The sequence below is a fragment of the Zingiber officinale genome, chromosome 1A, assembly GCF_018446385.1.
Source record: "Zingiber officinale cultivar Zhangliang chromosome 1A, Zo_v1.1, whole genome shotgun sequence".
Taxonomy (NCBI): Eukaryota; Viridiplantae; Streptophyta; class Magnoliopsida; order Zingiberales; family Zingiberaceae; genus Zingiber; species Zingiber officinale.
In genome coordinates, this window is record NC_055987.1 from 142,720,747 (window position 1) to 142,737,596 (window position 16,850).

Genomic DNA, 16,850 nt, shown 5'->3' on the forward strand with positions numbered 1-16,850 from the left:
GCTGGTCGCCCTTAACTTCACTGACCGAGTTATCCATAGGAAACTTGATCTCTTGGCAGAATATGGAGACGACCGTTTGAAACTCGTTCAACGTTGATCTACCCAATATAACATTATAAGCGGACGGAGCATCCACTACAATGAAATTTATCATCTTTGTCCTCACGAGTGACTCTTCTCCAAGCGATATGGCTAGCCAAACCTATTCGATTGGCAACAACTCATTACCTGTGAAGCCGTATAGTGGAGTTGTCATGGGTTGAAGTTTGTTCCGATCGATCTGAAGTTGATCAAATGCCTTTTTGAATATAATATTCACTGAACTTCTTGTATCAACAAACGTGTGGTGAATGTTATAATTAGCAATTACTCTGACGATCAATGCATCATCGTGAAGGACTTTGACTCCCTCCAAATCTTGGACACCAAAACTGATTTTTGGTCACTATGCTTTTTCTTTGCTAGACCTGCCTGCACGGATTTCTAATCGCCTGACATGTGACTTTTGAGCCCGATTAGAATCACCGTCGATCAGGTCTCGCGCGATCATGTTGATGTTGCCCCGAGCGGCATTGCTACGATTCTCTTCTTCTCGAGCTGACGGGCGTGGCCGCTCGACGGACGCTAGAGTAGGCCTCTAACTATCCCTTTGTTGGGGATGTGGTTGGTGTTACTCGGGAGTCGCCATGCCCTCCTCATATTGTCCGCCCAATTGGCGGTGATGGTGGCAATCAGGAGATGGAGATCAACGACGGAATCTTTGAGGAGTTGGTCAGTGTGGCTTTGAGTTGAGATGATAGCAATCCCTCGTGTTGTGAGTTGCTTAGCGGTGGTATGAGCAGAAGAGTCAGGTCCACTATCGAGGCTCGATGAATTTTGCCTACTTGGCCTCGACATACTAGATTGCATGGGTTCGGGGCTCCTGATGTTGCTGAGTTGTGCCCGCTTGGGATCCTTTTGGTCGTGGCTGAGTGTGGGTTGCTCGGTGCTCCGGGACAACTACCAACTCAAAATCACATCCTTCTTCCGAGTTGACTGGGCATATTTGACGTTAATGTACTTAGTAGCCACCCAAGCAGATGGTCAAAGACTCTTGGGGGCTTCTGGATGAGTAAGTGAAAGAAATCGCCATCTGTAAGTCCTTGGGAATAACTTACCAAGATTTCCAGGGTGGCTGACGGGACGTCCATGGCCACTTGGTTGAATCTCTTTATATAGGCTCGTAGTACTTCCTTGGGCCCTTGTTTGACAACGAACAGGTTCACGTTCATTTTTTGGTAGCGGCAACTGCTAACTAAATACTGAAAGAAAGCCGTTCAGAAGTCTTTAAAGATGCAGATGGATCCGATCGATAGGCGTTTGAACCATCTTTGTGCCGATCCGAGGAGTGTGGTGAGGAATATTCATAACTTGACTCCGTCGGTGTAATGGTGTTGTCGAATTTGATTAGATGGTCCTCGGGGTCAGTTGACTCCAGTGTACTCTTTGATCATTAGAGGCTTATAAGGTGGCAACTGATTATCGAGGATTTATCAAAAGAACTATATGTTGATCCGTTCGGGAGAGTCGTCTAGTCAGGATACCTTGCATTTCCGCCTACGCCTGGCGGGAGCATTCTTGGAAGATGATCCTTGTGCCCTTTATGCTCGACTATGCTCTTCCAAGGGTGTGCGGAATAATGCTCGGTGATATGAGATCATCACGTTCGGTGCTTCTTAGAATGCACCAGTCGGCCTATGGTTCGACTTGCGGCCGACAATGTCTCTCGCTTGGGTTCTTAGGTCAGCTCGTTGACCTATTGTCGACACGGTGGGGCGTTAGACACTCGACAATTGGTTGTTGTCTCTTGTTGCTGCACTATCTTTGCATGTCAAGCATTTATTAGTATCTCTAAATCTTCTTGGGTTAGCATCATGGTGGTGAGTCATCCAACCGACGTCTTTCATCTTCAAGTTTCAGATGCAGGTATAGTTCCCACAGACGATGCTAAATATAATCCTGCCCGAAAGCTGAGAAAATGGCAGGTTGGGAACGCGACTCTAGTGTTGACTGGAAGAAGACTTCACGGTGGCTCTAATGCAGACCAAAAGAAGACTCCTTGTTGTCCTACAAGACCGGGAGATTTAGTGTTGGGCCGGGAAGGGGTCTTTAGCATTAGCCCTCCGATGCTCAAGTCAGTATCCAGCTCAGTAGAATAGTAGCAATGAGCAGTAGTGAAAAGTATGTAGAACAATGAAGCATCGCACATCTTCGCCTGTGGATGGAGATCCCCTTTTATAGTGTCAATGTAGCATTGGTGCACGAATTTCAAAGCTATTGGGGTTCAATCAAAGTCCTACATTGGAAAGATTTGGTAAAGATTATGGGGTTAAAAGGATGCATGTTATCTCTATTGGTATGAGGTCTTTTGGGGGAGAGCCCAAGAGCAAAGTCATGAGGGCCCAGGGCCAAAGTGGACAATATCATACCATTGTGGAGATATGTGAACATCCTTTTGGGCACAACAAATGGTATCAGAGTCATGGTTCGGACCAGATGCCTGTGGGGTGGCCTTGAATGAAGTTAAGGGTGGACCCGGAGTAGGTCAGGATGACTGGATGCTTACAAGGAAGCCTGGAGCAGGTCAAGGTGATCGGATACTTGCAGGGAGACAAGTAGGTCAGGGTGACCGGATGCTCGTATGGAGGTCCGAAGCAGGTTAAGGTAACCGAATGTTCATGGATAGGCTCGAAGCAGGTCAAAATTGACCGGATCAAGCTGCTTATGGGGAGGTTTGGAATAGGTCAGGATGACCGGATGCTTAGCAGGTCAGGATGACCGGATACTGGCGAGGAGACCCAAAGCAAGTCAAGATAACTGGATGCTTACGGGGAGGTTTAGAGCATGTCAGGGTGATCAGATGCTCGCAGGGAGGCGAGTAGGTCAGGGTGACCGGATGCTCACAGGGAGGCCCGAAGCAGGTCAAGGTGATCGAATGCTCACAGGGAGCCTCGGAGTAGGTCAAGGTAACCGGGTGCAGATGCTTGCGGGGAGGCCCAGCGCAGGTCAGTGTGACCAAATGCTCGCAGGGAGGCCCGAACCATGAGAGTAATTGTGGTCCTTCATTTGAGGGGAGGATTGTTGAGATTCAATCAAAGTCTCACATTGAAAAGATTTGGTAAAGATCATGGGGTTAAAAGGATGCATGATATTTCCATTGGCATGAGACCTTTTGGAGAGAGCTCAAGAGCAAAACCATGAGGGTCCAGGCCCAAAGTGGACAATATCATGTCATTGTGGAGATATGTGAACATCCTTTAGGCACAACAAATGATATCAGAGCTGTAGGGAGATTATGGTTGTCTCAACGTAACTATGTGGAGAAGGTGCTGGATAGGTTCAACATAAAGAATGCAAAGTTGGTGAGCACATCCCTGGCGCATCACTTCAAGTTATCCAGTAAACAGTGTCCAAAGACGGATGACGAGATCTAAGAGATGTCAAAGGTTCCTTATGCCAGTGCAGTTAGTTGTCAGATGTATGCCATGGTTTGCATGAGACCAGATTTAGCGCAAGTTGTTAGTATGAGTAAGTTTCTCTCAAATCCTGGTCGACCACATTGGGATGCAGTGAAATGGATTTTCAGATACTTGAGAAATACAACTGATTATGACATCATGTTCAGTAGACAACCGGAAGATCCTTCAGTTGCTGGGTACGTAGATGCAGACTATGCAGGAGATTTAGATAACAGGAGATCTACTACAGGATACGTATTCACTATGGCAGGAGGACTTATTTGTTGAAAATTTATGATACAATCTATTGTTGCATTATCTACTACGGAGTCCGAGTACATGGCAGCAGCTGAAGCACTGAAGGAAGCTTTATGGCTTACAGGGTTGGTCAGAAAACTGGGTGTTCAGCAAGGTGGAGTCAATTGTTGGGGTTCAATTAAAGTCTCATATTGGAAAGATTTGGTAAAGATCATGGGGGTTAAAAGGATGCATGATATCTCTATTGGTATGAGGCCTTTTGGGGAGAGCCCAAGAGCAAAGTCATGAGGGCCCAGGGCCAAAGTGGACAATATCATACCATTGTGGAGATATGTGAACATCCTTTTGAGCACAACAAATGGTATCAGAGTCATGATCCGGACCAGATGCCATGTGGGGTGGCCTTGAACGAAGTTGAGGGTGGACCCAGAGTAGGTCAGGATGATTGGATGCTTGCAAGGAGGCCTGGAGCATGTCAAGGTGATCGAATACTTGCAGGGAGACAAGTAGGTCAGGGTGACCGGATGCTCGTAGGGAGGCCCGAAGTAGGTTAAGGTAACCGGATATTCACGGATAGGCCCGAAGCATGTCAAAATTGACTGGATCAAGCTGCTTACGGAGAGGCCCGGAATAGGTCAGGATAACCGGATGCTTGTAGGAAAGGCTCCAAAGCAGGTTAGGGTGACCGGATACTCGCGGAGAGGCATGAAGCAAGTCAGGATGACTGGATATTTGCGGGAAGGTCTGGAGCAGGTCAGGGTGACCGAATACTCGCGGGGAGACCCGTAGCAAGTCAAGATGACTGGATACTTGCGGGAAGGTTTGGAGCAGGTCAGGGTGATCAGATGCTCGGGGGAGGCCCGGAGTAGGTCAGGGTGACCGGGTGCGGATGCTTGTGGGGAGGCCCAGAGCAGGTCAGTGTGACCAAATGCTTGCGGGGAGGCCCGGACCATAAGAGTAATTGTGGTTCTTCGTTTGAGGGGAGAATTATTGGGGTTCAATCAAAGTCTCACATTTGAAAGATTTGGTAAAGATCATGGGGTTAAAAGGATGCATGATATCTCCATTGAGATAAGACCTTTTGGGGAGAGCCCAAGAGCAAAGCCATGAGGGTCCAGGCCCAAAGTGGGCAATATCGTGTCATTGTGGAGATATGTGGGCATTCTTTTGCACAACAAAAGCGTATGCACATTTTTCAAAGCATCCTAGGAACAGACAAGTCAAAAAAGTGTCTCTAATATCTTTCCTTAAGCGGGTACGTAAACCTCTGATGTGACAGGCCAGAAACTTTCAAAGTACGATTTATATACTGGACATGCTCTGTTGTTGGCAATATAAACTTCTAAAAGAGTACAATGAGATACATAGATGAGTCACACTATAAATCGACCAAAAGTCATTCGCCAAGGACAAGCTAGCTCGATCGTATTAAATAGAGCTATCATTTTGTCCTTCACTCGACTTTTCTATTATCAGAGGGATGTCTTTTGTCTGATCGAATGCCATGTTCGATCGACAAGAATGGTGGGTTAGAAAATTTACTATTTATCTCTTAACCTCGATTGTAAGTTTTTAGAGGATGACTGTTTAGATGGTCGCATCTGACCTGCATTGGAGGCCCGTTCGGTCAACTTCACCTGATCTGAAGGCCTGTTTAATCAACTGCACTTGATCTATGGTCTTAGGCCTTTGACTATTTTAATTTTGACCTCCACATCAACCGTTATTTTCTACTTTAACTCATCTTTAATAAAATCTCTTTTTATCACCGTATCAATGTCAATTCAAGTACTTTCTCATAATTTTGTAATCTCTTAACTATGAAATTGCGGTCGAGCAGTTATGACTTGCTAAATAGCCATGAGGTCTTCAAATTTGTCTGTCACAGTCTTTTTTTTTTTTTTTTTTTTTTAATTTAATTCAAATTAAAATAATTTTGAAAGTCATCTTTTGGAATGTCCATACCCCCATAAAATGAACTAAAAAAAAAACATCATATATCTCTAAAATTAACTGGAAAAAATTGAATATCTGATTTTTTTTACATACGGGAAGCAAAATTGGTTCATTCCATTTCCTCCCGAAATTGGAAATTGGATAGAAATAACGAATTTCATAGTGTCGACAATGATTTTAACAGCGTGATTTATTTTAAATTTAATTTAATTTGACTTAGACTTACCTCGATAAACACCGCACAACTTGACTTTTGTTTACAGCCGTCCAAGGAGATTATGGGAGTAGTTAAGCAAGACACTAATGACATCCACCACCTATGAACACCAGAGACATCAACCATGGGAGGATATATTAAGGGGGCATTTGATTTAGGAGAATAAGAGTGGGGAATAAGAATGAGAATTATTAATTGTCATTGTTAATATTTGGATTATAGGAATAGGAATACAAAATACAAATAAGAAAATGAATCTTTGAAATTGGGTAATAACTCATTCCCATGTAGCTCCCCTTCAATGATCCATTACCCTATTTTCATCAATCAAAATATTCCCTTATTCTAAAAATACCCTTGACCTAAAACTAAAATTTTCTCCCTTAATATCAAATATCAAAATATATTTATTTATTTTTTCTTTCATATCACTTCTCTCTCCTTGTTCTCTCTCATCATTTTATCACACACATTCTCTCTCCTTAATCTCTCCTATCACACTTTCTTTCATCTTTTTTTCTCATTACACTTTCTCTCTCATCATACTTTCTCTCTCCACAATCTCTTCCATCACACTCTCTTCATTTTTTTTTCTCATCATACTTTCTCTCTCAGCATATTTTCTCTCTCCTCAATCTCTCCCATCACACTCTCTTCTCTTTTTTTCTCATCACACTTTCGCTCTCATCACACTTTCTCTCTCCTCAATCTCCCTTGTCACACTTCCTCCTTTTTTTCCTCAACACACTTTCTCTCTCATCATACTTTCTCCCTCATCATACTTTCTCTCTCCTCAATCTCTCCCATCACACTCACTATTTTCTTTTTTTTCTCATCACACTTTCTCTCTCCTCAATCTCTCTCATCACACTCTCTTCTCATTTTTCCTTATTACATTTTCTCTCTTTTCATCCTCTCTCATCATACTTTCTCTCACATCATATTTGCTCTCTCATCTTCTCTCATTATGCTCTTTCCTATCACACTCTCTTTTCTCATTTTCTCTCATCACACTTTCTCTCTTTTCATTCTTTCTCATCACACTTTCTCTCTCATCATACTTTTTCTTTCATCATTTTTGATCCGGTGGTAAGAGCCCGGGACCCCCTAAAGAGGGGTCAATGCCACGTGGAGGTCAAAAGGCCAGGTGGTCCGTCGAAGAAGGGTGAGCCGACCGGACGCATGGAAAAAGGGCACGCCGATCGGCCTGCCCGTACACGTCTGATAGTGAAAGACGCCATGACAGGAGTCGGGGTTCCGACGCTCAATGAAGTAGTAAATTGCCGAGCGGAAGGGCTAAGAGAGGGCAGGACATAATGGGCGCGCCGCCCGGCTGGCGCGGGAAATTAAGGCCATCCGAACGACGCTATTCACGCCGGTCGGCCGGACGGACGTCCCGGCGGGGCGGTGGTTGAAGGATAGGAACATCTTTTGACAGCCGTCAAGTCCTATGGCTAGGCCATACTCTAAGTCTGACAACAAGGTGTTCTGTTGTCCCATCGAAGACATGACTGAACTGTAGCAGTATGGTGTCAGGTAAGCTCTCTGACAGGTACATACCGAGGTATGGGCTGCGGACACTTATACGCCTCGGTGGGCGTGCACTAGTTCTCTCACCGCTCTATATAAAGAGCCTCTTCCTTTGCCGGAGGTATGCATTCTACGCATTTCGGAGTCACCCTTTTTCTGTCCGCTTACCTGACTTGAGCATCGGAGGGTCGCCGCCGGGAACCCCTTCCCGGCCCGACTTCTGTGCAGGATCACCGGAGCTTTGGAGGCCTGCGTCAGCGACTAGGAGAGCGCCACGTGCCCAGCGTCCTTTGGTTCGACGATTCGGACAGGATCAATTTGGCGCCGTCTGTGGGAACGTTCCTGTATCCGAGCGGAAACAATGGACGAGGCTGGACGACAACACCTAGTGACGCTTTCGAACGACGAACTCGATGCTCTGATCGAGATAAGGGCCGCCAAGCTTGTGGAGCAAAAATAGAAAGCCACAGCCGAGCGTCCGGAACAACAAGCAACATCAGCGTCTGGTGGCCGAGCGGAAGCACCACCAGCGACAGTACCATTCCATCGGGCCCTCTTCCGCACTCCTGAAGCTGTAGCAACTAATCGAGAACGGGGATCATCTTTGGATGAAATACCAAGACGGGACAACAGAAAAGGGAAAGCCCCCCGAGCGGACGCATCTCCCGAGCGGGTCAATCGCCAATTTTCGGAGGTCATTCTACAAGACCCTCTGCCCAAGCACTACGTGCCTCCGACGATCGGCGAGTATAATGGGACGACCGACCCGGATGATCATCTGGGTAAGTTCGATAACACAGCCACTCTCCATCAGTACACAGATGGAGTAAAATGCCGAGTTTTTCTCACCACTCTCTCGGGATCGGCTCAACGGTGGTTCCGGAGGCTGCCGGACGGATCCATCACAAGCTTTAAGGACTTCCGAACGGCCTTCCTCCATCATTTTGCAAGTAGCCGGCCTCTATAAACGTCCGAGCGGAAGGCCGTCGAGCTCCGACGTTAAATATCGAGAGACGAGCCGGCGTCTATAAACGTCCGAGCGGAAGGCCGTCGAGCTCCGACGTTAAATATCGAGAGACGAGCCGGCGTCTATAAACGTCCGAGCGGAAGGGCATCGAGCTCCGACGTTAAATATCGAGAGACGAGCCGGCGTCTATAAACATCCGAGCGGAAGGCCGTCGAGCTCCGACGTTAAATATCGAGAGACGAGCCGGCGTCTATAAACGTCCGAGCGGAAGACCGTCGAGCTCCGACGTTAAATATCGAGAGACGAGCCGGCGTCTATAAACGTCCGAGCGGAAGGCCGCCGAGCTCCGACGTTAAATATCGAGAGACGAGCCGGCGTCTATAAACGCCCCGGCCGGAAGCCCGTCGAGCCCCGACGTTAAATATCGAGACGAGCCGGCGTCTATAAACGTTCGAGCGGAAGCCCGCCGAGCTCCGACGTTAAATATCGAGACGAGCCGACGTCTATAAACGCCCGAGCGGAAGGCCGCCGAGCTCCGAAATATCGAGACGAGACGACGCTATAAACGCCCGAAGGAAGGCCGCCGAGCCCGACGTTAAATATCGAGACGAGCGGCGTCTATAAACGCCCGAGCGGAAGGCCGCCGAGCTCCGACGTTAAATATCGAGATGAGCCGGCGTCTATAAACTTCCGAGCGGAAGGCCGTCGAACTCCGGCGTTAAATATCGAGAGACGCGCCTATAAACGTCCGAGCGGAAGGCCGTCGAGCTCCGACGTTAAATATCGAGAGACGAGCCGGCGTCTATAAACGTCCGAGCGGAAGGCCGTCGAGCTCCGACGTTAAATATCGAGAGACGAGCCGGCGTCTATAAACGTCCGAGCGGAAGGCCGTCGAGCTCCGACGTTAAATATCGAGAGACGAGCCGGCGTCTATAAACGTCCGAGCGGATAGCCAGTCACATGATACAATCAACGATAGCCTGGTTATACGGCTGAGCGGCTCTCTCATTAAAAATGTACGGAAAATCTCTTTGGGGGTAAGGCACAAAGAAAAAGTTGGTCAGTGAAAGTTAGGGATCTTAGCATGAAAATGCCGAGTGGTTACGTTCGAAAGCTTAGCGGCTGCGCGGTCGCATGATAGATGTAATTAAGACGATCGAATTGAGCCGAGCGGAAAGGATATAAAGAACACTTAATCAAACAAGTCATTACAGAAAAAAGTTGGGCCAAACGGCGGGAATACAAAAAAGTTCATGAAAACGCTCCTCACGCATCAAAATCAAAAAGAGCGTCGGGGATGGAGTCCATCACGCTCGCGAGGTCCTCGGGGGGGATGGTCAGCTCGGCAGGCAGGTGGCCTTTGGTCTTCAGATAGCCCACCGCCGCCTTGATCGCCTCCTCGAAAGTGAGGGATATCTTGTCGGTAAACTTCTCTCCGAAGTCTTCCGAGCGGAGGAACGCCTTCCTCCCTTCTTCGGAGCGAGCCGACTCCCCCTCTTGATATTCTTTGAGCGCGGCGTGGGCAGCGTCGCTGGCGGCCTGAATATCCTTCAAATCTCCATCAAATCTTTGGAGATCGGCCGAGCGGCTCTCTTTCTCGGTGGCTAGCAGGGCATCCAAATCTTTGATCCGTTGTTCCAGCCCCCTGATCTCCACCTTCATGCGGTCCATATCCTCGATGGCCTGGAGCTTCCTGGTGGTCGCCGTCTTGATCTCCTTATCTCGTTGCTTGATCATCGCCTCAAGTCGGACGACCTTGCTCGCCAGATCGGAAGCCCTTTTCCGTTCGGCTTCCAGTGATTTCTTGGCCTTCTCTAGAGCGGCCGTCGATTGCTGGTTGTCCCCGGCGGTTTTAAATTTTCTCAGTTCGTCCTCCAGCTCGGCCAACCGATTGCTAATAGCAATCTGCTCCACCCAGTTCTACGATCAAAGGTGAATAGGTTAAAAACTTAATTCAACTGCACGAATAAAGAGGAAGGGCATACCCCGGTGGCCTGTTGGAGGTTGCTGTCGCCGAGCTGCCCAGGAGTCATCTCTTTTATGCGACGCCGAGCGTCCTCCCAAGCTTTTGCAAGGTGGCCCGTCAAGGTGATCTGCTGCTCGGGAACCACGGGCCGATCAGCAGCAGCCATGTATCTCTCTGAGGGGAGGCGCAGAACGATCTTAATTAAATTCGAGCCGCTCGGCTCGCTCTGAGAGGCATCGGCCTTACCGGTGGACGAGGAGGGGAGGTCGCCGAAACGCCTGATACGGCGCAGAGTTCTGGAAGGGCTGGATGGTGGCACCTCAGAGCTGGCCCTCGGAGAGCCATGAGGGGTCGGAGTACTCTCGAGGGAAATCGTCCCGGACAACATCGTAGCATCCGGGCCCCGCTCGGGCGATGGCTCATTAAGTGGAGTGGAGGCAGACGCAGATTCTGGCCGGCGGCGCTTCCGAGTGACTAGCGGAACATCGTCCGCCGAGCGGCCCTCCACCTCGGCTTGGGTAGGAGGTTCTATGTCGCCCGCTGCCTCCTCGTGAGAGGCAGGGGCGTCTGAAGCTTCGGGGACAGTTGGTGTCCCCTCACCTTCTTCACCGGCCGGATCAGCTGCAGAAAGGCCCCGTTCGGCGGCCTCCTTGTTCGTCACCGCCTCGATCTGGGCGGCCTTCAATTTGAGCTTCTCGGTAGCTTTGGCGCGCCACATGACTTCAGCTGCAAAATAAATCAGTTAGAACAAAACAAACGGGAAGATAAGGGAACTTACTCATGCTGCAGGGCAGGTCGGCTGTGGTAGAGGACAAGCCGAATATGTGCATTAGCTGCATGAAGGTAGGCTGCGTCGCCTCTAAATTTGCCGAGCTCCGGTTGCGCCGGCATCGCCGTCTGCCACTTGGTCCGAAAGGTTGGCCGCTCGGGAAAACGTATATAGAAAAAATGCTCCTTCCAATGTTTGTTGGAGCTCGGCATGTTATCGAAGAGTACGAAACCTATCCTAGATTGAAAAACAAAAGTACCCCACTCGGCTTGCTTGGGATAGTAAAAGTAGTGGAAGATTTTTGGATCTAAGGGGATGCCGTTCAGTTTGAACAAAACTATTACTCCGCTCAGCAGCCTAATGGAGTTAGGAACTACCTGGCCGAGCGGAATGCGGAAGTAATTGCAGACTTGCAGGAAAAATTCATGGGGTGTGAAGCGTAGTCCGGCCAGAAATTGGTCTCGGAAGAAAAGAACTGTGTCGATCGGTGGTGCATGAGGCCGATCGGCCGGTGTGGCTAATACTATTTGGTGGTCGGAAGGAATGTCGTAAGTCCTAGCGAGACGCAACGCGTCCTCCTCGTCAAAACGACTTTCCATGATCGAGTACCATAGACCCGGAGCACCGCCGATTGACTGCGAAGTACTAGTCATGATCGAAAGACAGGAATGCGGGACAAAAGGGGAAGGTTCAAGCAAGAAATGGAGGAAAATCGCCTGAAGGAAACGATTAATAGCAAGAAGAAAACGGTGGGAACGAGAAAGAGGGTCTTACGAGCAAGAAAGATGATCGACGGGGGCCTGGGGTTGCCGAAGAGTTGAGGGGCAAGGTCGTCGGAGAAAAAAGCGGGTAGAGGAGCGCCGGAGGAGGAGGAACCAATAAGGCGGCGGAGACGGAGACGTGGGCTTTATATCGCCGCCCGGGATCAACCTCCACCGTCCGATCCAGGTCGTTGTTAACGAGGTCATCATCCAGCCGTTCATTTCAAACGACAGCTGTCCCATCGGAAGTGACGCCACCGCCATACGCTGACAAACGCACGATCGCCATGTGTCAGCAGGATATTGGCCGCATTTAATGGGCTCCCCTTACCGTGCTCAGCGCACGTGATGGATAATAGGGGAGAGCATCGGACATGGATGCCAAGAAAACACAAGGCATGGACAAGATACCGCCGGACGGATGAGCATCCTTACGCCTTGCCGATCGGCCCAATGCAGCAATCAATGCTCAGTCAGAGCGGCAGTCCAGTCAGTCGGACTTCGCCTCCTTCGACTAGACTCGAGGGGGAGGCAAGTGATCCGGTGGTAAGAGCCCGGGACCCCCTAAAGAGGGGTCAATGCCACGTGGAGGTCAAAAGGCCAGGTGGTCCGTCAAAGAAGGGTGAGCCGACCGGACGCATGGAAAAAGGGCACGCCGATCGGCCTGCCCGTACACGTCTGATAGTGAAAGACGCCCTGATAGGAGTTGGGGTTCCGACGCTCAATGAAGTAGTAAATTGCCGAGTGGAAGGGCTAAAAGAGGGCAGGACATAATGGGCGCGCCGCCCGGCTGGCGCGGGAAATTAAGGCCATCCGGACGACGCTATTCACGCCGGTCGGCCGGACGGACGTCCCGGCCGGGCGGTGGTTGAAGGATAGGAACATCTTCTGACAGCCGTCAAGTCTTATGGCTAGGCCATACTCTAAGTTTGACAACAAGGTGTTCTGTTGTCCCATTGAAGACATGACTGAACTGCAGCAGTATGGTGTCAGGTAAGCTCTCTGACAGGTACATACCGAGGTATGGGCTGCGGACACTTATACGCCTCGGTGGACGTGCACTAGTTCTCTCACCGTTCTATATGAAGAGCCTCTTCCTTTGCCGGAGGTATGCATTCTACGCATTTCGGAGTCACCCTTTTTCTGTCCGCTTACCTGACTTGAGCATCAGAGGGTCGCCGCCGGGAACCCCTTCCCGGCCCGACTTCTGTGCAGGATCGCCGGAGCTTTGGAGGCCTGCGTCAGCGACTAGGAGAGCGCCACGTGCCCAGCGTCCTTTGGTTCGACGATTCGGACAGGATCAATTTTCTTTCATCATATTTTTCTCTCACATTCATCTTTCTCTCACATCTAATTTTTTCTTATTTTCCTTTAAGGGTAAAAAAGAAAAATTTGATTTATTCCGATAGAAAATATGTAACTAACAAAACATTGCCTTTAAGAGTGATATTCATGCTTATACTCATTTTCATTCCACAATATAATGATTCTCATTCCGATTCCTATTCTTTGGAAAAAAAATCAAACACCCCCTAAATATGATCGAATCATCACTCTATGATCAAATGAGACCGGAGAGTCAAGTCTCACTTGTACGAGCGCTATATATAAACAATTGTTACAAGTCGACTAACAACCATCTTATCTCATTAAATTGTTAGTTTATAACACAAATTGTTATTGTTACAAGTCAACTAACAAGTCAACTAAGTCTCCTTTGTTCTCATTAAACAATCGTGATTTGTTAAGGGGTAATATCACAACAACCATCTTATCTCAAACAGTCAGCTATTTGTATTTTTTTTATTGATAGAATTATCTGATTTAATTATTTTTGACGGAAATTAAAAATATTTATGCTAAGGTACTTACCCCAGCGGCACATTTATTGCACCCACGCCTACTTATGATTCATTTGCGTTAATACCCATCGAATCATTCCTTGGCCTTCGCCATGAACGACGACTTGCTTCGGCCGCCGCCGCCGCCAATCCTGAAACACCCGCCGTTGGCGGTTGACCCCAAACAGTTCCCTCCGCCCGTCCCCTCCTCGTCGTCTTCGATATCCTTGGGCTGGACCCTTCTTATAATCTCCGCCATCGTCGGCTTCAGCTTCCTCGCTTGCTTCTTCATTCGCCTCGTCCTCCGCCTCCGCCGCTCCTATTCAGCCGTCGCCTCCGATTCGTTCCTCGATCCGAACGAACCATCTGGCCCTGCCGCGGCTGACGACAGTGCCCGCCCTTCAGAGAAGAAGTTGAACTCGGTTCTAATCGACTCCCTCCCCCTCTACAGCCTCGGCTCCGCTCTCTCGGCCCTCTCCAAATCCTCTCCGGATTGCGCCGTCTGCCTCCGCTCCTTCCGGCCAGGTGAGGATCTCCGTCTCCTCCCCGCCTGCTTCCACTCTTTCCACGCCGGATGCGTCGACACGTGGATCCAGAACTCACCGTCCTGTCCTCTCTGCCGCGCCCCCGTCACTCTCCCGCAGCCGCCGTTATCTGCGGCGCCGCCGCCTCCCGTCAAGATGACTAGCAGCGGCGTCCAAGCGAGAAGCTTTCCGGAAGGCGAATCGAGGAATATCTCTCTTCCCTCTCCCCTGGCTTCTCCTCCGAGCCGCCTCTTGTATTCCATCGGCAACGACCCAATGGAGGAGGATATCGAGGAGGCACTAGTGCGAATCAGCTCATCCAGGATGTCTTCGCCGGGTGATGAGGTCGCGGCGGCGACGGCCGGTGGGGAACCAACGAGGTGGCTAAGGGATTGTACCGACCGACAGCTCTCGTCCCGGTCTTCTTCGTTCCCATCTGCTGCGTCGTCGTTCGAATACTCCGGCAGGTGGGCCGTCAACCAGGAAGACTTTGGCGGCAGTTGGGCCATTCACCAAGAAGACTTTAGTGGTCCGTAGGGGTATAATCGTCAATTACCCAAAGCACGATTCAGAAGATTCCTTAATCATGATGCCCTTGCGGTTATCTTCCTGCATAAAACATCGTTATAAATTGGACGGCCGAGATCTAAGAAAAGGTTGCCAGATCTCCGTTGTTTTCTTCATTTTCCTTTTTTTTTAAAGAAAATATATTATTTAGCTCAAAAAAAAAACCTTGTTAAAGTTTTTATGACGGAAAATAAAAAGACTGCTCTTTATTTTCATCACATTAAAAAGAACACTCTATTTTAAAAAATATATATATCAAAAGACCGTTCTATATAAAAAGAGCACTCTTACCCCTTACTAATTTCCAATGTTAGATGCCAACAATGGATGTCTATTTCTTGGTGTCAACTCTGAGTAACAATTCGTATGAAAGCGAACCTTATAAATACAGCATTATTATGAACTTCTCTAGATTAATTTACCTTCTTCTTGACAACGTCATGAACTTTATTTAGGTCTTTGTTAAACTCTAAAATCTGTTGAATTCATCATTTTAGATGAATAAATTTGTTGACGAAGTAGGCACCAGCTTGCAGGGACCAATTTACCCGCTCATACACATTTGCAACCAAGTTTACTATGTCCATCAAAAGTCACATCAGTCGAAGTGATTTTTTTTTATAAAATTGCTTTAAAAAAAATAAATTTAACTTTTTTATTGCCGGAATTAATTCCTACTTGGAATGATGGAAGACAAGTTCTGATCACCAACCCACCCAGATACTGCACCAGCTTCTGACACCATAGTGGTATCAGACTAAAGACTGCCGGCCTGAAAACTTTGAAGGACTGCAACTTCAACCTAAAAAGCCAGTGCTGCCTCATCCAATCTATGCATGGATGAGTAGTTCATCTAATTCTAACCATTACCAATGGTGATTGGTTTATTGTAATTTTCAGTTCCACTTTGTAGCCGTCTTCAGAATTTAGGTTTGCTTCTGTCTCAACTACCAGTGCTCAAAAGATATCTACCTCATGCACACAACTAAATTAATTGACAATCAGAAAACCAGAAAAGTTTGGAGTCTGAAAAAACAGATACAACTACTATAATAAATCAAATGAATTATTATAACCTCAAAATGTTGAATCATCAAGCTGAAAGTTTGAGATGGCAAAATGCAATCCACTAGTTGTGAACTCTGATCTCCGACGGTGGCTGCATGGTTCAAGAAATAAACTGTTTTGGTGCGAGAAAGTTTAGCATCCGCCATTGCTGAACTTTCTGATCAAGTAATTTTCATGTAACAAAGAAAAAGAAATAGTCCAACAACAGCAAATTACCATAGATAAAGTTTTAGGATATCTAAGTGATGTATCTAAATTTTAAAATTATCAAATCACATATCTTATATCCATTTTATCCTATTTACTATTCTCAATTAATTGGATAAAAATTAACTGATATATCTAAAGAACTTAGAATAATATATGATATGGGTTATAATAGGCTAGCGTATTGAATGAAGTAGAAGTCATGGTCAAGAAAGATAGGAGGGGTCTATAGACAGGGTTGTAAACAAGCCGAGCCAAGCCGAGCTTTGGGGTGTTCAAGCTTGTTTGATAAGGTAACCAAGCCGAGCTGAGCCGAGCTTAAAATGAACCAAGCTTTTGAAATGCGTGTTCAAGCTTGGCTTGGTTTATTTTTTATGAGCTTGAGCTTGTTTGAAGCTTGGCTTGAGCTTGATTCGTTTAGATGTTATCAAGCTCCAAATTCAAGCTTAGCTTGAGCTTGGTTCGAACTTGGCTTGAGCTTGGTTCGTTTAGATATTATCAAGCTCTCAATTCAAGTATGTTTGATTGTTTGAAACTTTTAGTTGTTTAATTGGTTATTGAGCTTGATAATTTTAATTTATTTATTTTATTTTATTTTATTTTTTATTTAGTATATTGAAAAGAGTTTTATTAATGAATATGGTTTGTGAACATTGTTCATGAACGTTGTTCACGAACATTGTTCACGAATGTTAACGAGCTGAATACATATGCGTTCAAGT

At 47.4% G+C, this 16,850-nt stretch overlaps 1 protein-coding gene across 1 annotated transcript; it reads left to right on the forward strand.

Annotated features, from left to right (window-relative positions):
• The first annotated feature begins 13,798 nt into the window (after positions 1-13,798).
• On the forward strand, positions 13,799-15,061 carry LOC122010613 (E3 ubiquitin-protein ligase ATL4-like). The gene has a single exon (XM_042567131.1). The coding sequence runs from the start codon at positions 13,876-13,878 to the stop codon at positions 14,821-14,823; it is 948 nt and encodes a 315-aa protein (XP_042423065.1). The 5' UTR covers positions 13,799-13,875; the 3' UTR covers positions 14,824-15,061.
• Positions 15,062-16,850: the final 1,789 nt, after the last annotated feature.

Bases quoted from the DNA above. Each gene is read 5' to 3' on its own strand.
- LOC122010613 (XM_042567131.1), top strand. From the start codon at position 13,876: ATGAACGACGACTTGCTTCGGCCGCCGCCGCCGCCAATCCTGAAACAC.